The sequence below is a fragment of the Arabidopsis lyrata genome, assembly GCF_000004255.2.
Source record: "Arabidopsis lyrata subsp. lyrata unplaced genomic scaffold ARALYscaffold_1, whole genome shotgun sequence".
Classification (NCBI taxonomy): Eukaryota; Viridiplantae; Streptophyta; class Magnoliopsida; order Brassicales; family Brassicaceae; genus Arabidopsis; species Arabidopsis lyrata.
The window spans coordinates 28,112,522-28,140,447 of NW_003302555.1; the positions used below are offsets into that span (position 1 = coordinate 28,112,522).

At 37.1% G+C, this 27,926-nt stretch overlaps 8 protein-coding genes across 9 annotated transcripts; 7 read left to right on the forward strand and 1 right to left on the reverse strand.

Annotated features, from left to right (window-relative positions):
- The first annotated feature begins 514 nt into the window (after window positions 1-514).
- Window positions 515-4,082, forward strand: LOC9327778. The gene has a single exon (XM_002891670.2). It carries the CDS (start codon window positions 779-781, stop codon window positions 3,947-3,949), a length of 3,171 nt encoding a protein of 1,056 aa, XP_002891716.1. The 5' UTR covers window positions 515-778; the 3' UTR covers window positions 3,950-4,082.
- LOC110224874 (2-oxoglutarate-dependent dioxygenase AOP3) lies at window positions 4,058-5,322 on the reverse strand. The gene is made up of 3 exons (XM_021012484.1): window positions 4,886-5,322; window positions 4,471-4,795; window positions 4,058-4,386 (listed from the first exon to the last, which is right to left on the reverse strand). Exons 1-3 carry the CDS (start codon window positions 5,260-5,262, stop codon window positions 4,144-4,146), a joined length of 945 nt encoding a protein of 314 aa, XP_020868143.1. The 5' UTR covers window positions 5,263-5,322; the 3' UTR covers window positions 4,058-4,143.
- Window positions 5,323-6,064: 742 nt separating this feature from the next.
- LOC110225352 (2-oxoglutarate-dependent dioxygenase AOP3) lies at window positions 6,065-7,858 on the forward strand. The gene is made up of 3 exons (XM_021014867.1): window positions 6,065-6,540; window positions 6,795-7,116; window positions 7,610-7,858. Exons 1-3 carry the CDS (start codon window positions 6,161-6,163, stop codon window positions 7,850-7,852), a joined length of 945 nt encoding a protein of 314 aa, XP_020870526.1. The 5' UTR covers window positions 6,065-6,160; the 3' UTR covers window positions 7,853-7,858.
- Window positions 7,859-10,374: 2,516 nt separating this feature from the next.
- LOC110225324 (probable 2-oxoglutarate-dependent dioxygenase AOP1) lies at window positions 10,375-11,580 on the forward strand. Its single transcript, XM_021014763.1, has 3 exons — window positions 10,375-10,781; window positions 10,854-11,187; window positions 11,261-11,580. The coding sequence occupies exons 1-3, from the start codon at window positions 10,399-10,401 to the stop codon at window positions 11,507-11,509; spliced, it is 966 nt and encodes a 321-aa protein (XP_020870422.1). The 5' UTR covers window positions 10,375-10,398; the 3' UTR covers window positions 11,510-11,580.
- A 5,510-nt stretch (window positions 11,581-17,090) lies between these two features.
- LOC110224594 lies at window positions 17,091-20,264 on the forward strand. Of its 2 annotated transcripts, XM_021010887.1 has the most exons (3): window positions 17,094-18,119; window positions 18,209-18,305; window positions 18,416-19,210. In XM_021010887.1, the coding sequence occupies exons 1-3, from the start codon at window positions 17,621-17,623 to the stop codon at window positions 18,435-18,437; spliced, it is 618 nt and encodes a 205-aa protein (XP_020866546.1). In that variant the 5' UTR covers window positions 17,094-17,620; the 3' UTR covers window positions 18,438-19,210. The 2 variants fall into 2 exon arrangements, with proteins under 2 accessions (XP_020866547.1, XP_020866546.1); XM_021010888.1 differs by lacking the exons at window positions 18,209-18,305; window positions 18,416-19,210 and adding an exon at window positions 19,651-20,264 and having other exon boundaries at window positions 17,091-18,119.
- Window positions 20,265-21,040: 776 nt separating this feature from the next.
- On the forward strand, window positions 21,041-23,319 carry LOC9327779 (protein HEAT-INDUCED TAS1 TARGET 5). The gene is made up of 4 exons (XM_002891671.2): window positions 21,041-21,095; window positions 21,885-21,985; window positions 22,488-22,864; window positions 22,949-23,319. Exons 2-4 carry the CDS (start codon window positions 21,901-21,903, stop codon window positions 23,198-23,200), a joined length of 714 nt encoding a protein of 237 aa, XP_002891717.1. The 5' UTR covers window positions 21,041-21,095; window positions 21,885-21,900; the 3' UTR covers window positions 23,201-23,319.
- A 1,055-nt stretch (window positions 23,320-24,374) lies between these two features.
- Window positions 24,375-25,499, forward strand: LOC110224806 (probable 2-oxoglutarate-dependent dioxygenase AOP1.2). The gene is made up of 4 exons (XM_021012075.1): window positions 24,375-24,754; window positions 24,828-24,948; window positions 25,048-25,164; window positions 25,251-25,499. Exons 1-4 carry the CDS (start codon window positions 24,375-24,377, stop codon window positions 25,497-25,499), a joined length of 867 nt encoding a protein of 288 aa, XP_020867734.1.
- A 990-nt stretch (window positions 25,500-26,489) lies between these two features.
- LOC110225265 (probable 2-oxoglutarate-dependent dioxygenase AOP1) lies at window positions 26,490-27,880 on the forward strand. The gene is made up of 3 exons (XM_021014560.1): window positions 26,490-27,077; window positions 27,147-27,468; window positions 27,549-27,880. The coding sequence occupies exons 1-3, from the start codon at window positions 26,695-26,697 to the stop codon at window positions 27,795-27,797; spliced, it is 954 nt and encodes a 317-aa protein (XP_020870219.1). The 5' UTR covers window positions 26,490-26,694; the 3' UTR covers window positions 27,798-27,880.
- Window positions 27,881-27,926: the final 46 nt, after the last annotated feature.

The window sequence follows — 27,926 nt, forward strand, 5'->3', positions numbered from 1 at the left end:
TTTGGATGCTTTCACCAACATTAGCAATGTATTGTAGCCTCTACTACATTTTAATGATCTTGCTAATATAGAGATAAAGGTGGTCTCGAAGCCTCTCTTACTAATATTAGTTACATAATAATTTGTTTAAGTTTGTGGTATATTTATTTTGGAAAGATTTGTTGCATAATTATTTGCAATTTTAATTAGAAATTCGTTTTGATTGATGGAATATATGTATGTATAATACTAATGACAAATTCTGTAAATAGTCTAATAAAATTTGGGCAATTATTTAAATAGGTGACAAATCATTCTGAGAGCGACACGTCAGCATGACAATCTTGTTAATAATACATTAATGTAAAGTTTATTTTTTTAGAGTGTTTCTCTATTAATATATAAGGGATAAACCAAAATTATTAATTTTTTATTTTACTTGTAAACAAAATGCAAAATGGCGGAGTAATATATAACTTGTTGACAAATAAATTAAGGGGAAATAATTGTTCGAATAAATTAAAAGAAAATTTCCAAAGACTTTTCTCTGTTCACTGTTCTGCTTAATAATGCTTAGCTTCGAGTGTGTAATCGTCTCTCTCGATCTGTGTCATCGTCACTAGTGATGTAACTTCTTCACCAAATCGAATATTACAGAGAAACTCATAAACCAATCCCAACTTCCTCTCTTTCGTACCCTTAATCAAAGTTTCCATCGTCCTAAAAATCAATTGTCGCGACTCGCAAGTTCCTGTCTTTTTTTCCCCTCCAGACCAAAGCTTCTACTGTTCTTGTCACTATGAAAACGGTAATAAATCTCCTTCCTTTGATCTTTCTCTCATTTGGGTTCTTCTCTTCTCTCGTAATTGCTTCCTTCTCGGAGATAGAGTCCGTACCTGTTTTTGAATCAATCGGCGAACACAGAGATGAATCCTCCCCTAAGATTAGCTACGATCGGATCAATGAAGTGAAGAGAAAATGCAAATCAGTGTTATCTTCAGCTTCTGAGTTAAAGCTTGAAGATATCTCTAGGGCTCAAAAGAGGAAACTTGGTTTTAAGTACGGAGATTGGGATCAAGATTCTGGTGATTCTCCGATTCTACCGTTTGATTCAACGAACACATTAAGAAACTCGTCGACGAAGCCTATGAATCTTGTTTCTTTCTCAGTCACAGATCTAGATCTTCCTCATAGAACCAAGAAATACATTGGCGTTAATGGTGTTTTGCTTCTAGCGATCACAATGTTTAATGAATTACCAAGCTTAAGATCTTATGGGATCCGTGAGTTTGAGTTATGGCCGAGTCATACTCAGCTTAAGATCTCGTTTCAAGGGATTTATGTTGAGAATGATGATGATGAAAGAGTTTTGTGTATGCTTGGTGAAACAATGTTACCTTCTCGTGATGAATCTGATTCTTCTAATCCATGGAAATGGGTTAAGGAACATGACACACCTCCTCTTTTACAAGATGATTTGATTCTGCTTCTTCTTCGGTATCCGAAAAGCTTCACATTGACGAAAAGAGTTATTCAAGGAGAGCTTACTAGTCTAAACCAGAAGCCTAGTCTTAAGTTTTTCGACAAGGTCCATCTTTTTTCTCAGCTTGGTAAATCGGTTCGATACGATTTCGTCTCTAATGATTTGGTATCAAAGGCTTGTGATCCATATCCTTATAAAAACGATACTTTTACGAGTTCAGGAAGTGGTATCAATGTCTACAAAGGGAAAGGGTTCTGTGATCTTCTTCAAAGAGTTACTAACCGCGCGCCTCTCACGGTTGTACCTAACTGGAAATGCAACGGTACAGATGAGTACTGCAGCAAATTGGGTCCGTTTGCGTCTGACGGAGATATTAAATCGACTGATGGTAGCTTTAAAGATGTGAAGTTGTATATGCAAAATGTACATTGTGAGGAAACCGCTGCTCGGTCTCAAACAGATGCTGTTACAAAAGTCTCGGCGGTTTTTCGTGCTGTTCATCCGAATGAGAATCTTTACATTTCAGGGTTGAGATCAGGGATAGACAATATGACTGTTACAGCTGAAGGGATTTGGAAACCGTCTAGCGGGCAGTTATGTATGATTGGGTGCAGGCGAGGCCAAGTCGATGGCTGCAACGCTCGTGTCTGTTTGTATATTCCAACTACTTTTTCGATAAGGCAGCGAAGTATACTTGTAGGAACTTTCTCCTGCCTAAATACAGAGAAGAATTTGACTCCATCTTTCTTCCCTTTGTCATTTGAGAAGCTTGTGGAGCCTATGGATATGCAGAATTACTTTCAGTCTTCGGCTTCACATCCGTTTTATAGTTACTCGAAGTTAGATGATGCTGGTGCCATCCTTGAGAAAAATGAAGAGTTCTCTTTCGGAACAATAATCAAGAAGTCGGTAATGCATTTTCCGAAATTAGAAGACTCTGATGATTTGCTTTCGAGCCTTTCTCTTCTAGCTGAGGACTTGACTTTCCATACCCCTGCATTTACCGACAAGCAGGCCTCAGGGACTAATTTCGGCATGGATGTTCTCTCGCTCGGTCCTTTATTCGGACTTTTCTGGCGTACTTCGAACTTTTCCATTGCGGAACAGACAACTACGACTCCTTACCGCACAAAAGCTGAATACACTGAGAAACAGCTTCTTCTCAATGTATCAGCTCAAATCTCACTTACAGGGGAAAATTTTGGTAACTTCTCTGTTCTTTACTTGGAAGGTCTTTACGATGAGCATGTTGGGAGGATGTATCTTGTCGGATGCCGAGACGTGAGAGCCTCGTGGAAAATTTTGTTTGAGAGTCCTGATCTAGAAGCTGGGCTAGATTGTTTGATCGACGTGGTGGTTTCTTATCCACCTATCAAATCACGGTGGTTGGCTGATCCAACTGCTAAGGTTTCAATATCCAGCAACAGACCAGAAGATGATCCTCTCTATTTTAAAACGGTTAAGCTCAAAACAACTCCTATCTTTTACCGAAGGCAACGTGAAGACATTCTTTCTCGTGCAGGCGTTGAAGGGATCCTCAGAGTTCTCACGCTTACATTCTCTATCGGTTGCATTACGAGCCAGCTTTTTTATGTCAGTAGCAATACCGACTCGCTTCCTTTCGTTTCCCTTGTAATGCTAGGAGTTCAAGCTCTCGGTTATAGCTTGCCGTTGATCACCAGAGCAGAGGCTCTTTTTAAAAGGAAAGCAGCTTCAGCAACAACATATGAAACACCTTCATATGATCTACAGAGAAGTCAATGGTTCAATGTGATTGATTACACCGTGAAGCTCCTCGTGATGGTTTGCTTTCTACTAACTCTAAGGCTTTGTCAGAAAGTCTGGAAGTCCCGTGCCAGATTGCTCACTCGAACACCTCAAGAACTGCATAAAGTTCCAAGTGATCGCCGTGTACTTCTCATTGCTTTGATCTTGCATGCACTAGGATACATAATCACCCTGATTCGACATCCCGCAAGAGCAGATAGATTAGTTCTTGGAAGTTACGGATCTGCTGCTTCAAATTGGTGGCAAACTGAAACAGAGGAGTATATTGGTTTGGTTCAAGATTTCTTCTTGCTTCCTCAGGTTATTGCTAATGTTATGTGGCAGATCGATTCCCGGCAGCCACTAAGGAAGCTATATTACTTCGGGATCACACTTGTCAGGCTTTTCCCGCACGCTTATGACTACACTGTTGGCTCTGTTCCTGATCCTTACTTCATCGGAGAAGAACATGAGTTTGTTAATCCGAATTTCGACTTCTTCTCTAAGTTTGGAGATATCGCGATACCTGTTACCGCGATTCTACTTGCTGTCATTGTGTTTGTTCAGCAGAGATGGGACTATGACAAGCTTTCACAAGCTTTATCCTTTGGACGGTTTAGGATTCTCCCTTCTCGTTCTGTTAAGTACGAGAGAGTAATGTCTGAATCCGAAATGGTTTCTGGAGTCGGTGTCAATGGAAACCACAGTGATGATGAATGATTTTGTACTCGATTTTGTGTATTAGTTGATGTCTGATTACAAACCAAGAAATGGATCATGTCCTTCTTTGTAACCTACCACGCAAGTATATATGTTTTCTGAGTAAGATTACAGTTATTTTTTTCACTTTTAAGATTATTACATTTTGCATTTGTGAAGCTTTAAATAGTGGATACATCCATAACAGAAGCGGTTCAAATTCCGCAATAGGCTTTGATAGGGCACTCTGATTTGTAACCTGTGTCGGTACGGTAGAACCGAAGAAGACCAAGATGATCAAAGGGCTTATACATGAGAGGATGTTGATGATCAATAAGCTCTTCTGGTACTTGAAGAGTTCCATTGTTGAATGCAAACATCCCAAGAGAGTATCTGTCTGTTTCACCGCTCACTAGAACTTGGTGTTGCGGAGACCAAACCCTATCGTTGCTCCATGCCTAAAGGTATATGCACTTAAATTAGTTCATTTTATGTTTGTCAATTTTATTCGATTGTAAATTTGTTTTATAGCCTAACTTTACCATCAATGCATCGCCTGCGACGACCATGAAGAGCGAAGGTGATGATAGATTGATATTAATACGCTCTCCTTCTCTAGTTTCCATTTCTAGACCATTGACTTGATCTTGGTGAAGTATTGTTGTGAAGCTCTTGTCTGTATGTGTAACAAATCCTAAAGTAGGGTTTTCATTGTTTGGCGCACGATTCTTCAGCACACGGAGAAGGTAAGTGGTTGATTTGATGTATGGATCATAGTATTTCTCAACATTATAGCTTTCGAAAACCATCCGAGTCACCATTTGATCAAGCTTGGCTGCAAACTCCGCATACTTGTGCAAACACTCACTAACAAAAAAAAAAGTTGAAGGTTTAAAACTTTAAATATCGGAAACAATAGTTGAGGATTATAAATGGATCGGATCCTTTTATACATACCTAAAATGTTCGTTTCCTTGCGGCCACATCAAGCCGGTGAAGCTTCTGGTTGCTTCTAACGAAGTGGCATTATCAATGCCAAGACTTTCATGAAGAGGAAGAGCTGGAATCTGACCAACGTAGCCATTTAAGGGCTTATCGTATTTGTTCTTCATTTTGGTCTGAGTCGGAAGAGCAAACAAGTCGACCAAAGAACCAAAGACTTGATCAAGAAGATCTAAAGGTGTCTTGTCTTTAAGATCTATGATGAAACATCCATATTCTTCAAGTGTTTGTCTGATGTTTTCACTTGTTGATGCCCAATACTTTGTGCCTGGTTTCAAATCTTCCCTTGAGAAATCTAATGTAGGTATTTTAGGAGACATTTTATTTGTCATTTTCTTTAAGATTTTGGTGGGTTTTAATTTGCCTTTTTGGTGGATTATACCTTATATGTATATATAATCTCTTATGCTAAAGTTAAACATATACAATCTTAGACTATTGTGGATGATGGAATCATCTCTGAGATGAAAATGGATTTTGAATGTTCATTAGAAGACAAATGTTGAAGGGATCTTACTTCTTAGGTTTCAACTATCCGTTTTTGAATGAAAACAAAATATTTCTTTAGTCCTATTACTAGTCATGGTAATCCATGGACCACAATATGTAGTAATATTACTAGTCTATCGAATCAATGGTTGCCTAAAATTAAAAGGTTGAAAGAGTTTCATCCAATTTTTTACCATTTGAGATGAATATGTTGAAAAAATGGTTCAATCCATTCAATTCAAAAAATTGGAAAAATGAACTAAAAATAAAGAAAATTTGTTCAACTTGTTCATCTCCTATTTCACAGAGGAATGAATTGAATACTATTCAACCTTTTTTTTCTTCAACTCAATTTTTCCAATTTTTTCATTCATATGCAACTCAAGTGTAAATATCAAAAAAAAAGTCACCGTAATCTATATGGACAATACTGTAATGTAATATTTATCGTCATCGGAATCTTTGGACCACATTATAAACTAACATATCCGATAGTTTCTTTAAGAAAAGTAGCTATCAAAATATCAAATGGTAAACCAGTAGGTTTGGTTGCAGACCGGATCGATTTTTCGAATGTAGAAAAGAATAATTAACCATATGAAAACTCAATTCGGTTTTCGGATAGAAAATTTTCGATTCGGTTTGTAGCGGATTGTTGTATAATAAAAATTCTCTATAAATAGCAAGTGCTGCTGATTAGTGATTAACACAAGAAGATCAAAATAGAAGAAAGAATCCAATATGGACTCAATCTTGAAGACTACTAAGATTCCTATTCTTGATCTCACCAGCCAACAAGATTTGAAACCAAACACATCCACATGGCTTTCTATTTCCAGAGAAGCTTGTGAAGCCTTGGAGGAATACGGCTGTTTTGTTGCCGTGTACGATGGGGTAACACAGCAACTAGACGAATCCATCTTCGCCGCAGCTGAGGAACTGTTCGATCTCCCAACGGAGACAAAGAAGAAGAACGTAAACGAGAAGCCGTACCATGGCTACGTTGGTCAAATGCCTGTGATCCCTCTTCACGAAGGCCTTGGAATTGACTATGTTACCAACAAAGAAGATGCTCAGAGATTCACTCATCTCATGTGGCCTCAGGGAAACGATCGGTTTTGGTATGTCTCATGTCGATTACAATTAGTTTTTATATCAAATGAAGCCAAGAACTAAAGCAATATATAAAAGATATGAACCAAAGATACAACAAGCCGCAACAAACAGTAAATAACTCATATTTCTCACACTTTAGGCATTTTCCCTTCAAATTTCGACTTTTTTCGTTATGACAGAGAATAAGTATTTTTCAATAGATTGCTCGGTTTTGAAACCCTAACTATGTAGTTTTATTTGCTTGATCTTACCTTTGCAGCAACACCGTGCACACTTTCTCAAACGCGGTTGCGGAATTAGACCGACTAGTGGTGAGGATGATATTTGAGAACTACGGTGTTGAGAAACATTACGAATCGCACGTCGGATCAAAGACTTACCTACTCAAATTCCTCAAGTACTTGTCTCCACCAGAATCTCTCTCGATGCCAGCTTTTCCTCAGCACACCGATAAGACCTTTTTATCGATACTTCACCAAAACGATGTAAATGGTTTAGAGGTGAAATCAAAAGACGGTGAATGGATTTCCCTTCATCTCCCACCCAAGTCATACGTCGTCATGGCCGGTGACATCTCTATGGTAAGTCAAACGAAATATGAGTAAGTTGTTTGCATTTATATAAGATAAATTTGTTAATTATAAAAAAATATGCTGACACAATACGTTTACATTTTGCGAAAAGTCATTATAATGTTTGTTTGTTTTTAATCGTTTGTTTGTGTTTTCATTTACATTTATATATTGTATGTATTTTTCTGAAGGAACTCACAACCTTAATTAATTAGACAGCGTAGGCAAAATATTAAACGTAAGCCATACGCAAAAATATTTTATAGAACTCTTTTGTTATTATATAAACCAGCAGTATTTTTTATTAATTAGGAATGAAAACGTTGTATTTGGCGTTTGCAGTTAATATGCCTAAAGTTTTATATTTCAAAATTGATAAAAAGTTTGTTATCGTATAAACGCAGATCTGTAAATTGCGTTTGAGATAGAAACCATGTAAGTTTATGTGAATTCTTGATTTCTTTATGATCGTGAAGTTTATCATGGATATATATATGGTTAGGGTTGGAGCAATGACAGGATACGTTCTTGTGAACATAGAGTGACAATGGAAGGAGACAAGACAAGGTATACTTTAGGTCTTTTCTCGTTTCTTACGGACTTGGTTTCGATCCCTGAGGAGCTTGTGGACGACAAACACCCACTTATGTATAAGTCATTCGATAACATAGCTCTCATAAACTTCTACGCAACCAAAGAAGGGCGTGAAGCGAAGTCGACTCTCAAAGCATATTGTGGTATCTAAAAAGCATCTCTACTGTCATAAGATTGATCAGGTTAAAAAAAAAAAAAAGATTGATCAGGTTGACAATGTTTTATTGAATGTGTATCTTATTTGGTTCTCTACTTGCAAAATCAAAGTTCAATAACATAAGATGAAAAAGTTTTTAAACTTTTTTTTAGTAAAGTAATCTATATATATATGATCAAACATCGATCCCATACTCGTCTAGTGCTTAAATATTCTTGCATGGAGTCATGGAGACACTTTTCGTCTGTTCTTATCAAGATTTTGATGGGTCTTAACGTTATGTGATACAACTAATGGATCATATATATGTACTAAGAGGTTAGGGGCTTTTGGTCCATAATCCTCTCGGTCTCGGACTGGAATTAGAGCAAGTAATACTAGTTTTCTCCCCAACATCGAGATTCGAACTCATGACTTTGAGGTGAAGTCCCATTGGAAGAGCCAGTGAGCTACAAACGTATATATAACCTCATTTTATTGTGGACAACATGGACTTTGAGATGGAAATAGATATTGGATGTTCACTAATCACTAGAAGACAATGTTTCAAAGGGATATCTTTGGCCTTAAATATTCAACGAGCCGTTCAGAGTATAAACAAAACATTTTACTCATGTAGTCATAATCATTGGTTATATATCACACATATTTTCTGAAAACTAATTTTATATAGATATCTCACGTTAATTTTTTTTTCCTCACGTTAAATAACCCAAAAAGATCAAAGACACAACCATAATGAAATCATTCTGGATTTCGAAGGTTCTAATTCTTGATCTCGCGAGCCAAGATCTGAAACCGAACACGCCCACGTGGCGTTTGGTTTCCAAATAAATCGGTGAAGCCTTGAAGCCTTGAAGGCATGGTGTATCGACGGAGACCAAGAAGAAGAATGTAAATGAGAAGCCTTAGCTACACTAGTCATATGCATGTGCGATGCGTTCCCTCTTCTTGAAGGTCTTAAAATGGACTATGTCACGAACAAAGAAAATACTTCGATGTTCACTCATCTCATGTGGACTCAAGTTAACGATGCTTTTGTATGCCGGATTTGGCGGCTTCAATTGTTTTCTGAACTTGTGTTCGCGTTTACCATGTTTACGTTTATAATACCGTGTTTACGTTTACAAATTATTTTGGGTCCGATTGGTAACGACTGCAACTTAATAAGAACACTGCCAAACAAAAATGAATTTAGGCATGAGTTTTTGTAAATACAAATGCCAAACAAAAATGAAAGAAAATTTCCATATATTTTTTTGTTGGCATTTATAGTTTTACAAAAATATTAGAAGAAAAAATATTTTATAGGCGGCCTCGATTGTTTTCTGCATGGCAGTAGTATTGTGTTTTTCTTGGACTCAAACCACAACTCTTAAATGTTTATTTAAAACAGATTACTTAAAAATAATGTCAAAACAATGAAAATGATTTATATATCCCAAAAGAAATTAGAATCTAAACTCGTTTGAAATTTTGGGAAAGAAATTAGGTGTCCGTTCAAGTTTGGATTTTTGGTTTGGATAGCAAAGTAGCTATAAATAAATTGCTCCGTCATGAATCATAATTCTGCCTTTTTAAAGTGATAATCTGAATGTTAGTTATCTCATTGATCAAAGTGATAATCTTTTGCAAATCCGAATATTATCTCTCTAATCAAAGTGATAATGTTTTATAAATCCAAGTGTTACATGATTGGTTCTCTACGTACAAAGTATCATTTTCAATAACAAATGATAAAAATTCAAATCGTTTTCATCAATTTGATCCAATTAAACGATTGAAGTTGGTGATCTCTCCGTACAACGTTTCATTATCATTAAGATAGGATAAAAAGTATAAATCATTTTCAACAATTTGATCCAATCAAACCGTTTTGAAGTTGCGTATTACAACAATAAGAGTGCTAAGTAGTGCTAAGTAGTCCTAACCTACATTTTTCCTATATTACAAGGATTAATAGAATTGCAATCCAACACTAATCCAATGTTATTCCATAAATGATTTCAATTCATGCTTTGAAATCTGGTTTTATAGGATCTTATATTTATAAATCATTTTAAATTTAAAGTATGATGTTATTCAACTAAAAATTTAAATACTTCATTAAAAATTCATTGTTATTCAAAACTAAAATAAACTCTTAAAATTTGTATATTTAGCCATTTGAAATAAAATCTCTTTGGAGTTTCATAAATAAATTATTCGAATCAAAATCTAAATTATACTCAAGAGATTTGAAATCCACTAGATTCTTAAATGATATCAAATTTCAAATCTAAACCTTTAAAATTTGATTTTAACTACACCCCCTTAAAAAGATTGTTGTCAAACCATAAATATATAATGAGATCCTCGAAAATCAAAATTATGATAATATATATCTATATATATGTATATATATATTTTACATATATGATAATATTATTAAGTATCAAACTCTAGTGGTCTCGAAAAGTTTATATTCTAGTGGTCTTCAAAATGTTAGATAAGAACACATAGAGAGACATCTAAAACAGAACAAGTTTCGAAAAGAGAAAATGGTGAGTTTGGAAACCACTCTTGCTCTTCAGCTCCCGGTTATCGATTTCACAAGTCGAGACCTAAAACCAGGAACTGTCCAATGGGACTCAGTGAGAGGCGATGTCCGGAGAGCTTTGGAAGAGTATGGATGCTTTGAGGCCTTATTCGATAAAGTCCCTCTCGAACTTCGAAAGGCGGTTTTCGATGCTTCTAACGAGGTTTTCCAACTACCTTTAGAAACCAAACAGAGAGTTCTCTCAAATAGAAAATACAGAGGATATGTAGGTCAAATTCCAACCTTACCTTTGTTTGAAGTCATGGGCATTGATTTTGCAGAAAATCCAGATATAGTCAACGCATTTACTCATAAGCTTTGGCCCCAAGGCAACAACAGTTTCAGGTATTTGATTTTGGTTTTAAAAAATTTGGATGGGAAATATATCAAACTCTAAAATTTCTCTTGTTTCTGCAGCGAGGCGGTTATGTCATTCGCGGAGAAAGTATCAGAACTGGACTTCATGACCCGAAGAATGATAATGGAAAGCTTCGGGCTCGATGAAAGCTACATCAATGAACATCTGAATTCGACGAAATGTCTTGTAAGATTGATGAAATACCAAGGAGTTGAAGAAACAGAGGAGGAGTTAGGCATGGAGGCTCATACAGACAGAAACATGCTCACCATACTTTGTCAGAACGATGTAAAAGACGGAATCGAGGTGAAAACTAAAGACGATAAGCATTGGATCAAAGCCAATCCTTCACAAGATTCTTCATTCATCGTTCTTGGTGGAGCGATGCTACACGTAAGTTTAAACCAAATTTCCTCTTAAACACAGTAACTTCTACGACTGTTTTCAATGTAAAACATGTTTTCAGGTACTTCTGAATGGTCGGGTGCTTACCGGTGTTCACCGAGTGATGAGGATGGGAACGAACACAAGATTCTCAGCTGGATTGTTCTCTGTTCCGAAAACAGAGGATTTGATATATGCACCAGAAGAAATGATTGACGCCGAGCATCCTCGCTTGTATAAGCCTGTTGATTTTGAGGCATACTTTCAGTATACAACTGAGGGACCTGGAAGGAGAGGTCTATCTGCTCTCAGGACTTACTGTGGCCTTTGAGAATTAAAAAAAAAATAACGTCTTTCCTCAAAAATAAAATTAAGAAATAAACTGGTTTAATTTGCTGTTAAAAATAAGATTAAGAAATAAACTTGTTTAATTTGCTGTTAGTAACTTTGCCTGTTACCAACTTTCCATGTAAACCCATCTCCATCAAAATATTAAGATAAATTTCGCTGTGAAGATTAAGTTTGTGATGTTTAATATCTTTAATTGACAATTACATTGTGGTATACTCACTACTAGATTTTAACCTGTACCGCGGGTTGATTTAATTTTAAAGTTAGTATAAAAATATTTTGTAAATTGTATCTCTTTATAACATATTTATTTATATTATAGTTTACAATTGTTATTAAGTAACGATATACCACGAGTCCACGAGACAATTATTAATAAATTGAGGATTTAACCCGTATTAAAGCGGTATATAAATATTGATTCAAATTCGTCCGCCATATAAATTCTTTCCGAAATATAACTCCTTCCGTAATTTCTTAACCCGTCCCATGATTTATTTTTATTTTAAATTTAATGATTATTAATTATATATAAAAGTTTACAAATCATATCATTCTCTAAGACATTTATATTTTAATAAACTGAAGATTTAATATGTATTATAGCGGCATGTTAATGATATTTAAAATTTTATAAATATTGTTATTAAGTAAAATTATACCACGGGACAATTTTTGGTTTTATACAATCTTTTCTAAATGAGACTGATTTAATATGTCTAATATTGGTGGTATTAAAAAAATAAGGATTTAATCCATATTGAAGCGGCGGATTAATGATATTTTAATCTTTTTATTATTGTTGATTCAAAAACCCATCCCGCCAAACCCGTCCCGCCAAAAAACTCATTTATTTTATTAATGTTGATCTTATTTATGATATGATTCTGAATCATTGTCTAAATATTTTAATCGATGTAGAACGTTGAACACACATTTTCGTCAATTTGATAATATATGTTCGTTTTAAAAAATTTCGAATCACAGTATATGTAGAAAAAAAATTGATTTTTTTTTTTAATTTATGTATTATATGATGATTCAAAACAGATAAAAACAAATAAAACAAAAATGATAGGAGAATCATAATTCTAAATCTTAATCAAATTTTCTAAATATCTAAATTGTTAAATATGGAATATCCGGTGTATGAGTTGAGTTAAATATAACCCGACCCAACAAATTTTTTGTGAAAGATTTTAGAAAACGGGTCGGATATCCGATTAACCCAGAAGCATTTTTACCCATCCGTCACCAAAGTGTTGCAAAAATACTAGTATAGATACTTGTAATATAACCTATGTCTTATACATGCAAATAATGGTCGTTCTATATTACAAATACAAACGTAACAAATCTATGATAAGACTGCCAAATTATGGTCTTTCTGTATTATTAGTTACATAATTTAAGTGTTTCTAGCAAAACAAATATACAATAGGACTTTGAAATTTGTGGTATTTTGTTGTAATTCTCACGATCTCTCTATATTTTACTCTTTCTTTCTCATTTGTGTTCACTTGTTCTAGAGAGAAAACAAGAACACATTTACTTTAATCTTCTACATTGATAATTGCTTGGATACTTTTCTTACAAGACACACACACATACATATAGTGGTTTTTTCTCCACTTGCTACACTACACTCACTTAGACTCGAGACCATACTTCTAGTCATCATTGCCCTAAGACTAGAACCAAGCTTACAAGCAAAGAACTACTAAACCTTACACAACAACAACTCCACTCTACTCTAGCTAAAATCATAAGCAAACTCCAACAACTATTAGTTGGACAAGCTAACAACAACACTAACACATGTTTGGGCCTAACTAAACAATTAGCCCAATCCCTTTTATTATTACAAAACAACAAGTCCAACTTCTTCTACCTTGTTGACTTGTTCTATTGTTGTCGTTGACCTCTTTCACGACAACTTCTCTTCTTCGCTAGCTTCTTCTCTTTGCTCTGTTCTTCTTCTTCTTCTCACTAAAGCTTTCTCCTTTGTTGCAGGTTTAATCAAGAACTCAATCTCAACACTCCCTCTTGAGTTCTTCGATTAAATCCCCAATTTCAATTTTAGGGCTTTTTTTTTTTTTTTTTGAATCTAATGTTAAATTATATTCAAAAGAAAAAATAAACGGTTTTACAACTTGTGCAACGGTTTGCTTAAAGAGAAAAGTTGAGTGAACAGAAATTTTAAAAAAAAAAAACCCTTAAGGTTTAGCTTTGATCCAAGTTTGGTAGGCTGCTTCGAATCGCATGTCACCTTTGATGCGAATCGCCGAGATCCGATTCCTTACTTGCTTATCAATCCATGCAATTAGGCATTCTTCCGAGTGCGGGCTCTCCCCATGTCGTCTCCCATTCCTTTCCTTCCATATCATGTAGACAGCGACTTGAAGAACGTATCGAATAAGGAATCCTTCTACGCGTTCAAGTCGTTGGTTTGAAATGTAGTCGAGAATGAGTGACCAGTCTGTTGTGTACCTTGCTTTTAGAAGCCCCTTTGCTAGGGCTGCCCAGATTTTTGAACCGTACTGACATGAGAAATAAAGGTGATCTCGAGTCTCCAAATGGTGCTGACAGAGGATGCAATTTCCCGGAGCTCCGTGGTTCCATTTAATCATACGATCCCCCGTTGAAAGTCTATTGTGGGCTGCCAACCACATGCAGAATGAATATTTTGGTGTTGCGTGTGCAAACCAAACTCCTCGATGCCACGAGACTGTGGTGGCTGTTGTTCGAATATGGTTCCAAGTATCCTTTGTTGAGAACTTTGGCCTGAATGTGTCCCTTTTTCCCCTCCAAAGAAATCGATCCTCATTTCCATTCCTTTGTTGACGTTGCAGGTGCAATTCATCTTCAATGATGTTTAAAAGGCATGTGCGGTGTCTACGCCGTCTATGGTTTGTCCAAACATTCGCCAGAGAGCTTTTCTTGCTTATTCCCATGTCGATAAAGCCCCGAGATCCTACATTTTCCAGTAGACTGCCCATTGATGACCAATTATCATACCAGAAAAAAGTTTTCTCCCCATTACATACTTCTACTCGACAAAAAGGTTTTGCCATAGTTCTGTATTTGAGAAGCTTTCTCCATATCCATGAACCCACTATGGTACCATTGGTAAGCGACCATAGAGAATCCTGCTTGAGTATGAATGTCTGAATCCAGTTAACCCATAGAGAATTGCTGTGCGAGACTATACGCCAGATGAGCTTTAAACAACAAACGGTGTAAGCCTCTTTGAGTGATCGCAGTCCCAAACCACCTTCCTGTTTTGGCCTGCAAACTTGTTCCCATGAAATCTTAGCTTTATGTGAATTTAGATCAGTTCCCGACCAAAGAAAAGCAGAACAGAGTTTTTCAACTTCCCGGATACATGCGTTTGGTAGTCGATAGGCTGCTAACCAAAAATTGCAGATGCTCCATAGGATTGAGGAGATTAGATTCAGTCGTCCTGCAAAAGAGAGGAAACGTGAGGTCCACGACTCTATTCTCTTCCGGATTTGTTCAACTAATGGTCTATAATCTGCAGCTGAAAGCCTCTTCGTGACTAATGGAAGTCCAAGATAACGGACCGGGAGATGACCTATTTCAAAAGGGAAGCGTGATGCAATCTGACCAGTAGGTGCAACCGTGCTGCCTGCCAAGTAAAGAGTAGACTTTTCCATACTTATTTTCAATCCCGAGCATTTAGCGAAGTCACCAAAAACCTTAACGATGCCTTCAACAGAGCGAACCTGTCCATCCGATAAAACCATAAGATCATCCGCAAAACTCAAGTGAGTGAGGCCCAACTTTTTACACCGTGGGTGGTATCCAAATTTTTTTTCTTCTGCGGCTCTATCAAGCAGTTTTGAAAGCACATCCATACTGATTACAAATAGGTATGGTGAAAGCGAACAGCCTTGTCTTAAACCTCGAGAACTTCTAAAATATCCTGCTAATTCTCCATTAACTTGAACCGAGAAAGAAGCCGTAGAAACACAAAGCATAATCCAATGAATAAACGTTGGCGGGAAGTTTAGAGCTGAGAGGACCTTACTCAAAAATGACCATTGAACAGAATCAAAGGCTTTTGAAATGTCGATCTTTATGGCACAACGAGAAGAAATGGAGTCCATTATGGTAGTCTTTGACCAGTTCTGTGGCAAGAAGCACATTTTCAATCAAAAGGCGGTCTTGGACAAATGCCGATTGGTTCGCAGCAATAAACCGTGGTAGAACAACCTTGAGCCGGTTTGCAATGATTTTGGAGATCACTTTGTATAGTACATTACAGCAAGAAATAGGCCTAAAATCCTTCATCTCCTTAGCACCTTTCTTTTTAGGAATGAGTGCTAGAATGGTAGAATTAATTCCCTTTGGTAAGAATCCTTTTGCAAAAAAAGATTGGACCGCCAAGATAAATTCTGTACCGATCAGCTCCCAAGCTGCTTTATAAAATTCCGAGGTATAACCGTCCGGGCCAGGAGATTTGTCATTCGGCATTGAGAACAAAACCTTCTTGATTTCTTCCCCTGATATAATACGGGTGAGGTTTTGGTGATCCAAATCAGAACAGCGGAAATGCAATAGATGTTGAAGCTCCTCAACAGTTGTTCCTTCAAAATCGTGTGGGACGTGTTGCAAGAATTCCCGAAAATGATTTTCAGCCTCAGCTTTTATGTCGTCTTCAAGTATAAGGACCCGACCATCCGGACATAGAACTTCCTTTATACTGTTTGTTGCTTCCCATATGACAGCTGCTCTATGAAACATTTTGTTGTTCTGGTCACCCACATTTAGCCAATGTAGCTTAGATTTCTGCTTGAGATACTTCTCTTCAAGTCCTGCCACTAGTTCCCATCTTTTGTAAGCCTCATTTTCTTCTTCCATCAAAATGGTGCTTGGATTCATCAAGTTTGCTTGCTGCTTTTGACAGAGAATGTCATATGCCTCCTTTGCCTTTTTTACCAAATCTCCGACCCGTTCTTTTGCAAGAATCCGCAGCTTCGGTTTGAGTCCTTTTAGTTTCTTGGAAAACCGAAACAGAGTTGATGTAGACAAAAAAAGTTCTTCGGACTCTTTCCAATGATTCTCCACCATTGGTAAAAATTCGGGCATCTCTGTGAGTACATTTACGAATTTGAATGGTTTTCGGCGGCGAGTAACCCTACTTACTTCCCCGATTTGCATTATCCGACCCCGTAAATGATCCGAGCAACCTCCTGCTTCGAATACATTATACGCTTGCGGAAATGCTCTTAACCATGCATCATTCATTAATACTCTATCCAATTTCTTCAAAATTAGATCATTTTCTCGCTTGTTACACCAAGTGTACAAAGGGCCATGAGATGCCATATCGGATATTGAGCAATAATTCACCAACGCCTGAAAGTCCCTCATCCCCAATGTGACCAGCGGGTTATTATCCACTTTAGAATGTTCTGCCATGTCTAGTGTCACGTTAAAATCACCAATAATTAACCAAGGCTTATGGTGAATAATAGGTGAATCTGCATAATCTCTTAGTTCCTGCCATAATACTCTTCTTTCCTCAACTTGATTCGAAGCATACACAAATGAGGCGAAGAACTCCTCCTCTTGGTTCTCCAACTTCACCGAACAAGTAATTACTTGATCACTCTTATAAAAAGGACTTAGTCTCACATTATGCTGCCATAATACCCATATGCGACCTCTTGCATTATACTCATAGTTTGTTAAAATGGACCAGTCTCGAAATAAATGGTGCCCCAACCTCTGCGCCTTCCCCTCCCTAACTCTCGTTTCCAACAAGCAACCAAACTGAAAATTATTACCATCAACCCACTTTTTTATTACGGAATGTTTTGAAGTTTTGTTGAGGCCACGAACATTCCATAAGAAACCCGACATTTAAGAGTGCTTGGGGGGAATCCTCTTACTCTGATCTCTAGAGGAGTCTCTAGTCGATGGAGCTTGAAGGTGAGATAGTGTTTTATGGGCTGTTTTCGATTCCCTCGGCAAAGATGGTCGCAAAGATCCCTCCTTTTGAGAACGACTCTTTGCAGCTGCACCTTGTTTTTGAGTAGACACATTGACTATATTCGCTGAAGTTATGGGATTAGTCACAGAATTCTTTCCCACAAGGTCCTCTGTTTTGTCTATCTCTGTTTCTTCTCCTTCCAGATCCAAAACAGAGTATGTATTGGTTAGGAGAGAGACTTCCCCAAATCGTAATCCATCCTTTTTCTTTCCCGGGCTGCTTCTTCCTCCCGACTTTGGAGTGACCCACCCTTCAGTCTCCTCCACAATCTTCTCTACAGCTACCGCCTTGTTTTTTTTCTCCTCAGTAGCACAGTCTATTATAGTCGTAACTGTTTCAGTTTCCGGTATAATAGGGCTAGCATTGGTCTCCTTCTTCTTCTTCTTCGATAGATCGCCTCTCTTCTCTTCTTCGGCGAGCATCTCCTTCTTGCTTCTATTCCTTTTATTCGAGCTTCTTTCTCTATCGTGGTGCAAAGCTTCTCCAACGACAGCTAGAGGTCACAACTCTCATCGATCACCAGTCACCGTCACGATGAAAGTCTCTGCCGCCGTCTTCAACCACCACTTTGGTAAGTTGGCTCTTCTTATCCCTCTTAAGCTGGATCCCCATGGATCCAGTTTCTTTACTTTGCGAATTTTTTTGTCATCTTTTTGACAGATTTTCTTCGCTCTCTTCCTCTGATTTCCTTTACCGTGAGCTCCGTCACGTCTCTTGCTCGGCTGACATTGCAACCGGCTGCTCCCTTTCTCTTTAGGTGAGCATCTTTTCTCTCTTGCTTGGTGTCACTGTGATCACCAGCCTCTTTCTTCTCCTTTTTTTTTTTTTTTTTTTTTCGATTCTCAGAACCATCACCTTTGGCTTTAGCTTTAGGACACTTTTTCTCTGACTTGAACCACCACCTCGGCTTTCACTACCGTAGTATGGTTGGCTTCTCCTCAAGTCATCACCTTAGCTTTAGCATTGGTCGTTTGGTTCCTCAAATCTGCACCTCGGTTTTTTCTCTAACCTTAGCATGTTAGGCTCTTGAATCATCAACCTCCGCTTTCTCGGACTTGGTTTGTTTGATCCTTCACCTCCACTTTGGTCATTCTAACCTTGGCTTCTCTTTCTCCTTCTCGTTTCAGCTTAGGAACCCCTTCGGATTCTCAGCCTCAACAAGCATCTTCAAGCTTCACCAATACAATATCGAAGAAGGATTGAATTCATCACCTTTCACAACACCATCTCCACACCGTTGTCTTCATTGCTTCTTCCAGAAGATCTCCTTGTCTCCTTGGATGCACCTGAAGCCCTCCTTCTCTAAGGTACGGTGTGAAATAGTTTGTGTAGGTTGGTGGTGCCCTTGTCACCACATCTCTTTCCTTCTCTTCTTCTCCGACATAGTCTCTCTGGTTTTGCTCTCCTTTTCTCTTCTTTCTTTTTTTTTTCTCCTTCAGCAGCATCTCGGGCTGCATCATCTCTTCCTCTTCTTACAGCCTTTTGTGCTGTGTCTTACACCCTTCTTCTTTTCTTCAGTCTCTGTCTTAGACTGACATCTTCTCCCTCTCGGCCTCACCTTTCTCACGATCTCTCTATATTTTACTCTTTCTTTCTCATTTGTGTTCACTTGTTCTAGAGAGAAAACAAGAACACATTTACTTTAATCTTCTACATTGATAATTGCTTAGATACTTTTCTTACAAGACACACACACATACATATAGTGGTTTTTTCTCCACTTGCTACATTACACTCACTTAGACTCGAGACCATACTTCTAGTCATCATTACCCTAAGACTAGAACCAAGCTTACAAGCAAAGAACTACTAAACCTTACACAACAACAACTCCACTCTACTCTAGCTAAAATCATAAGCAAACTCCAACAACTATTAGTTGGACAAGCTAACAACAACACTAACACATGTTTGGGCCTAACTAAACAATTAGCCCAATCCCTTTTATTATTACAAAACAACAAGTCCAACTTCTTCTACCTTGTTGACTTGTTCTATTGTTGTCGTTGACCTCTTTCACGACAACTTCTCTTCTTCGCTAGCTTCTTCTCTTTGCTCTGTTCTTCTTCTTCTTCTCACTAAAGCTTTCTCCTTTGTTGCAGGTTTAATCAAGAACTCAATCTCAACATATTTGCTATTTGATAATGCTTAATATCCATCCCTAGTAGCCTTGAAAAGCTTATATATGAACACAAAGATCACAGGTTTTGAGAGACAACAACAATAATGAGTTTGGAAACCACTCTTACACTTCAGCTCCCGGTCATTGACTTCACGAGTCAAGACCTAAAACCGGGAACTTCTGAGTGAGATTTGGTGAGAGCCAATGTTCGAAGAGCTCTAGAAGATTATGGATGCTTTGAGGCAATGTTCGATAAACTCCCTGTCTAACTTCAAACGGCGGTTTTTGGTTTGCGAGATGTGAATCATCCAAACCGATCGACACACACAGAGCCGTGCCAAGGATTCTTTATGCGATAGGCGAAACAAAAACATATAGTTAATGTTTAAATAATTTTTAGTTAATATAATCTAAGAATATAGTTGAATGTTTAAAAATTAAAATTTTTAAGCAAGAGTTTACAAAATAGTTTGTCTGCATAATGATAACAAAAAAATAGAAACTGTTTTGTGATTAATCAAGACATATAGTCTAATTATGTGTATTAGTATTAATTGCTAGTGTTGTGGATGGGTTATCACTCGAGTTCAAACATGATACAATGAATAATGCATGTTGTTGTTGACAAGACAAAACAAAAAAAAATTGTGAATAATTAAAAATTATGAAATTTAATATATCAATATTGAAAATAAGTATAAATGAATATAAATTAGATTAAAATAGTTAATGAAGAAATCGGTAAATGTGTTAGGAAAAAAAAAAAAAGAATCAATTAGGTAAAGAGAATCAAAACAAAACAATTTACCGTAGTTAACAATTTCTAAATATTGTATAGAGCTATTAAAGTCATTTAGATAGTCAATAATTACTCCTTGTATTTTAGGGATCTTATGTCTTTGCTCGTTCTACGGCTTTCCTTTATACCTTACTTATGAAAATCTCTATAAAGTTTATTACTTTAATATTCAACCATTACCAAATATTGCTTCCTACATTTTGTGTAAAATTTGATGCCGTAGGCAAAGGTTTCTTATTTCATTGAAGAGGCACGGCTCTGGACACACAGTTCCTCAATCAGAGAGAGTCAAAAACGACTGTGTTTGACAAAATGGGTCTAATGAAGAAAATAGAAAGTTGGGCCACACAAAGATGAAGCCCAATAATTAAACGACGTCGTCTAAAGCACAACAACGGTCATCTCATCTCCAATGTTGGAAAAGGACAAGAAACAAAAAACACAGAGCAGAGGTGATGAAATTGAAAGCTTGTACGGAGATTCTCGCAGCCTTTGATATGCTTTGATGACACCGGATGATGACATCTGTCCTGTCTAGGGTTTTTCGAGTTACCCCATTCTCTTGTCTAAAAATACTAAATCATTTGGCTTCCTTTATTAGGTTCCTTTGGTTTACTACTCTGCTTGTGAGTTTCCCTTTATACGTGAGATTAGTGTTACTTTTTAGGGTTTTTTTTTCTAAGTGTTTGGGATTTGTTTAGCTTGCTTAGGTTTGTTACAGTTTTTGCTTGTGCATTTGCCTTTTTCAGTGTGATTAGTGAAAAATGTGGAGCTTTTAGTAACGTGTTAGGGTTTGTTACAGATTTTTACTTTTTCAGTGAACAATGAAGAGCTTTTATTTAGGTTTTAGCGTTTAATCCTCCTTTAGTTTGGTTATTCTTTGGTAAAGAAGCTATCACTTTGTTCGGTTTAGTCACAAACTTCTCTCTCTGTTTTTCTGTCATTGATAAAAATGTCATCTTTTTGCTATTTCAGTGTGATAAGTGAACAATGAGGACCTTTTTAATAACGTATTAGGGTTTGTTACGGATTTTGCTTGCTTGTGCTTTGCCTTTTTCAGTGTGATTAGTGAACAATGAGGAGCTTTTAGTTATGTAATAGCGTTTAATCCTCCTTTAGTTTGGTCATTGATTCTTTGAGAAAGAAGCTATTACTTTGGTTCTGTTTAGCCACAAACTCATCCATCTGCTATTTTGTCATTGATAAAAATGTCTTCTTTTTGCTATTTCTTTGATTTTATTTTGGAAACAAAGGTCTCCAAAACTTTCTTGTTTTTCCTTTCTTTCATTAATGCCTAAAATGAACAATAAACTGTGTGAAAATCTCTTCACTTTGATGATTCCTTTGTAATAATGTTCTTTCCATTTTTTCTTCACATTCATAATGTATTTTTATTGAACCTTGCAAATTTTCAGGGTTAAGTAATTGTAGATGGCACTCCCTCCCTATGATCCCAATTTCACAATGGCATCCACAATCGTCGGACGCGCAGACATCGACTTTGACCAAGAGCACGGTAAACTTGTCACTCTAGTATATACTCACAAATAGTACCTAGCTACTCTGGTTTTAAAAAAAATTACATTTTGATCTAATCCCTTGTAAGATGGGAATGGTGAATATTGTGGCTGTTGAATTAGGATGTTGTGTTGAATCATTGGTTTGCCACAGTAGATTCTGATCATATTCTTACACCAATGTCTTAAGTTTTGTTCTTGTTGGCTCTGATACTTGTTTGCTAAGATAGGTTTTAGATTCTCTCCGATATTGATAGCATGTGTGTTAGACCCTTAACGTGTGTTGTCTTTGTACGTTTTATCATGATTTCAAAGCTTCTCTTTTATGTTAACAGTGAGATTTGAGTCATTTGATCAATCTATCAGCCAAATTGTGGCTGTACAATTAGGATGTTGTGCTGAATCAATTGCTTTGCCACATTGCTTTAGTTTTAGCCTGGATTATCACAGTTGATTTTGTGTGTTTCAGATTTGATTCATTTTGTGTGTTTGTCTTTGCAGATGAATCTGCTTCTGCTGCTATCGTAGCGGTTAATCTGATAAGCTCTGCACGGCTTGCACTTAAGCTGGATAGTGTCCACAATGAGTACTCAGCTCCGTATTTGGTGGACAAAGCTGGTGGCTCAAACAATCGCAAGCTCACTGTGAAAGACTGTCTTACCTTTGCCTTAAAGAAAGGCGGCATACCAAAAGCAGAAGATTGGATACCCTTGGGATCTGAGTCAAAGCCCCCACCATCGTATAAACCTGCTCTCGTTTCCATGAAAGGGAAAGTGATTGAGCCTAAGGATATGGAGGAAGTACGTGAGTTGTTGGTGCATCAACCGGTGGGAGCAAAACTGCATGTGTTCACACCACACATTGAACTTCAACAAGACGTAAGTGCTATATATTGCTGTTAGTTAAAATTCAATATAAAATGAGAGAGGCAGTTGATCTATAATATTTGTTTTGTGTGGTAGGCGATTTACTGTGGCCCGTCAGGTGAGCCAGGGAGCTATGTTGGACTTAGAGATGGGATCATAGTTGGAACGGAGAAGTTTCAAGGAAAGCCCATGGCAACAGTGAAGGTGTGGTACAAGAAGTTTAGATTTCTCAAAGTGGCTTTGAGCAGGATGTTTGTCCACTACAATCAGGGCATAGCCATAGAGCCGGACGTAGGGCCAACACTTCTGCTTCTTGACTTTTGTGTCCCACGCCTATCCATCAATTAAGCAAGAAGACAGTTTTATCTTCTTAATATATCTATCTAGAGAACAGTATGCTACTAGTGGAAGACTTTGTTTAAGAATGTATGTTCCAGGAGACTTTTTTTTATATGTAATAAGTTAAGAATTTGAGATCTCTACTTTCAAAAGACAAGAATTTGGGATGATCGATTTGTTACGTTATTGAATCTTTGGGAAACAGAACAGTGAGAAATTCATCTATTTGTATGACTCACATGTTGGATTTGGTCGAAAAAGTCATCTATTTGTAGCCAAATTGGTTATTCAATCGATGAAACTTCCGTAATTTAGAACAGTGGATTCCAAAAAATTTTATGTGATGGCATGTGAACTTGTGAAGTTATCTCAAAGCTTATTGTTGTACTGAAAGAGCAGATAATTGATCCCAATGTATTGGACACAAAGTAAACTGTTGTATGGGTCTGATTGCTATCTGATTTGTTTCTACTCTCTCTCTCTTTTGTGTTGTTCGTGGGTTTTAATAACTTCTATGCCACCAGACCAACTTGGCTCTTAAAGCAAAAGATTCAAATTACATTGTGGTATACTTGTGAGACCATATGTAACGCAGCATCTTTTACCCTGTTCTTGGGTATAAAAAAATAGAAAAAACTGCTGCTATATGATGTCCATATGGCTGTTCTTGGGTATAAAAAAATAGAAAAAACTCAAACAGTAGAGGAACAAGGGGAAGAGTGGTCTTGAGCAAGATCAGTTGTAAGGCAGTTTTTACTGCCACGTGTCAGAACATGAATGGGTATCAGTTTAAGAAAAGGTAAAAAGCATCTTCATATCTCACTCTCCACCGATCAATATATCTATATATATATATATATATATATATCTTTCTCTCTCTTAACTTATAATACCATTATAATTATTTAAGACCTATAAAAAAGTTTTTGGCATATATATATATATTACAAAAACATGACGCATGCAATTAATGGTCGTTCTATATTACAAACATAACAAATCTATAATAAGACTGCCAAATTATGGTCTTTCTGTATTATTAGTTACATAATTAAGTGTTTCTAGCAAAATAAATATACAATAGGACTTTGAAATTTAATAATGCTTAATGTCCATCCCTAGTAGCCTTCAAAAGCTTATATATGAACACAAAGATCACAGGTTTTGAGAGACAACAACAATAATGAGTTTGGAAACCACTCTTACTCTTCAGCTCCCGGTCATTGACTTCACGAGTCAAGACCTAAAACCGGGAACATCTGAGTGGGATTTGGTGAGAGGCAATGTTCGAAGAGCTCTAGAAGATTTTGGATGCTTTGAGGCCTTGTTCGATAAACTCCCTGTCAAACTTCGAAAGGCGGTTTTTGATGTTTCCGAAGAGCTTTTCCGACTACCTATAGAGACAAAAGAGAGAGTTGTTTCAGAGATTAAGTACAAAGGATATGTGGGTCATAGCCCAACAAATCCTCTTTACGAGGGTGTGGGCATTGAATTTGCAGACAATTCAGAGAAAGTCACTGCCTTTACGCAGAAGCTTTGGCCTAAAGGAAACAGCAGTTTCAGGTTTAAGATCTTTAACTTTATTTTTTTTAGTATTGAACAAATCCAACTCTAAAATATTTCTTTGTTTTTGTAGTGAGACGGTTCTATCATTCACCGAGCAGGTATCGGAACTGGACTTCATTACCCGGAGAATGATAATGGAAACTTTCGGGCTCGATGACAAGTACATACACGAACATCTGAATTCGACAAAATATCTCATGCGCATGATGAAATACAAAGGAGTTGAAGACACAAAGGAGGAGGAGTCAGGCATGGAGGCTCATACAGATAGAAACATGCTCACCATAATTTGCCAAAACAGTGTAGCAGACGGAATCGAAGTGAAAACAAAAGACGATAAGCATTGGATCAAAGCCAATGCTTCCCAAGATTCTTCATTCATAGTTCTTGCCGGATCTATGCTACATGTAAGTTTAGCTCAGGCTATAAAGACAGCTTCTCTAGTGTCTATGACATACCTTCAGAACGTTTTTAATGTTTTCAATGTTTTCAGGTACTACTGAACGGTCGGGTGTTATCTTCGGTTCACCGTGTGATGAGGATGGGAACAAACACAAGGTACTCGGCTGGACTTTTCTCTGTTCCGAAAACAGAGGAATTGATATATGCACCAGAGAAGGTGGTTGACGTCGAGCATCCTCGTCTCTTTAAGCCCTTAGATTTTGAAGCATACTTTCAATTCACCACTGAGGAATCTGGAAGGAGAGATTCAAAGGCTCTCAGGACTTATTGTGGTCTCTGAGGAAGAAAGAAAAAAAAAATGTATGTACCCAAAATAAGAAGAAATAATATGAGTTGTTTCCATGAAATGAAACCTATCAACATTCAAAATAACAAAGTTCTATTTCTTGATTTGTGTTCTTCTTGATGTTTTTAGCTCTTCTTTTGTGTGTGTGTATGTGATGTAATCTCGGAGTACTATAAATCAAAACAAAGTGTTGTGAGAAAATAAAGAAGTTTACTATAGATGGTCTTCAAAAGAACACACAAAGGAAATAGCTCCTGCTCTTTAGCTCCGAGTCATTGACTTCATGAGTCTAAATCAAAAGCTGGACAAACCATCTGTATGAGGGAGTTGATTTAGCTGATAAATTCAGTGCCTTTACTCAGAAACTTTGACCCCAAGGAAACATGAGTTTCAGGGTCTGTTCTTGCTCTGTTCTCAATCCTAACACTATACTTGTAATGTCAATAGATAATCATATAAGCAACATATGAACCTTTATATGTTATTAGAGTAAAGAAAAAACTATAAATTTTGCATGCTTCACTTGAAGTTGATTTTGACAAAAATAAAAAAACTATGAACCTTTATGGTATTAGAGTAAAACAGTCATCCGTTGATAGCTACTAGCTAGGTTTTTGATGAACTTTCATAATCATGTATAGTAAATTTCAGATACCTATGGGATGGAGTTAACTAAAAGCATATAATGAGTGGTATCTAACTAGCAAATCATTGATCCTAATGTCTTGGAGACTTGGACCAATTATATTTCTTTGTGTTGCCATCGAAAGATTTCAAAACTCTGTTAGGATTCCATCAGATATAGTTGATGAAGTTATAGGCCGTTATCCCTAACTCATATAATGCCCCAATAGAGACTATCAAGACAAAATGTTCTAATTATATTGTGGCATACAGCATACTTGCGATGTAATCAAACTGTGTCTGTGTGTATGTTTTTGTGGCATATACCATACACGTGTTCGAGCATGTTTTACGTTTGTGATTTTAATTGCGTTACGTAACTTTTAATGTTTAACAATAAATAATGATTTTAAGCTTTAGAGAGGAATTTGTCATCTTGTGCTGAGAATCATTGGGATCATTGGGATGTAGATTCCTTGAGGCTGATATCATCACATGTATAAATAGCGTCTCAAAATTTCAGTTTAGTATCCTCATATTCAGCTCTCCTTCTTTGTCTCAGTAAATGGGTTCCGAAACTCCTCTTCTTCCTCTTCGTCTTCCGGTCATCGATTTCTCAAACAAAAACCTGCAACCTGGAGAGCCCGAATGGGACTTAACCAGAGATGATGTACAGAAAGCTCTACAAGACTATGGCTGTTTCGAGGCCTCTTTCAATAGAATCCCTATTGAGCTACGAAAATCGGTTTTCGGGGCCTTAGAAGAGCTTTTCGACTTACCCTTGCAGACCAAACTGAGAAACGTGTCCAAGAAACCGTTCCATGGATACGTTGGTCAGTACCCAATGGTGCCACTGTACGAGAGCATGGGAATTGATGATTCTGAAGTTGCAGCGAAAGTAGACGCCTTCACTGTAAAGCTATGGCCTCAAGGCAACAACAGTTTCAGGTCAGTAAACTTTCTCTCATTATTTCAGTTAGTTTGACATATATTGATCAAACATTCTGTTACTACCAGCACAACGATCCAGTCGTTTTCTAAGAAGTTATCAGAGCTAGACATAACTATCAGAAGAATGATCATGGAGAGCTTCCGACTCGATAAATACATCGATGAACATCTTCACTCGACGAATTACCTCCTGCGGGTGATGAAGTACAAAGAACCTGATACAGAGGAGAGCAAATTGGGACTAAACGCTCATACTGATAAAAACATCGTCACAATACTTTACCAGAACCATGTCGAGGGTCTAGAGGTGCAGACCAAAGACAAGAACTGGATCAAAGTGAAGCCAACACAAGACTCTTTCATTGTCATGATCGGAGATTCCCTCTATGTAAGCCCTTATTTTAACTTCCTTCAAAAACAGAATCAATGCTTGAATACAAAATCAACCCAAATGTTTTGATGTCACAGGCATTGCTGAATGGACGATTACACTCTCCTTATCACCGTGTCATGATGACAGGAACAGAGACGAGATACTCACTCGGATTATTCTCGATTCCAAAAGCAGGACACATCGTGAGTTCGCCAGAGGAGCTCGTGGACGAAGAGCATCCTCGACTGTTCAAGCCCTTTGACCATGTCGAATTCCTTCAATTCTACTACACAGAAGCTGGACAAAGATCTCAATCTGCTCTCAGAACGTACTGTGGAATCTAAAACAACAAAAGCTTTCTCCTTTGCTCAAATTCTCAATAATTTCGAAGTACCATTTCACATCAATAAGAAGAATCTCACCAAAAGTAAGAAAGTTTCACCAATTCTACTACACAGAAGCTGGACAAAGAC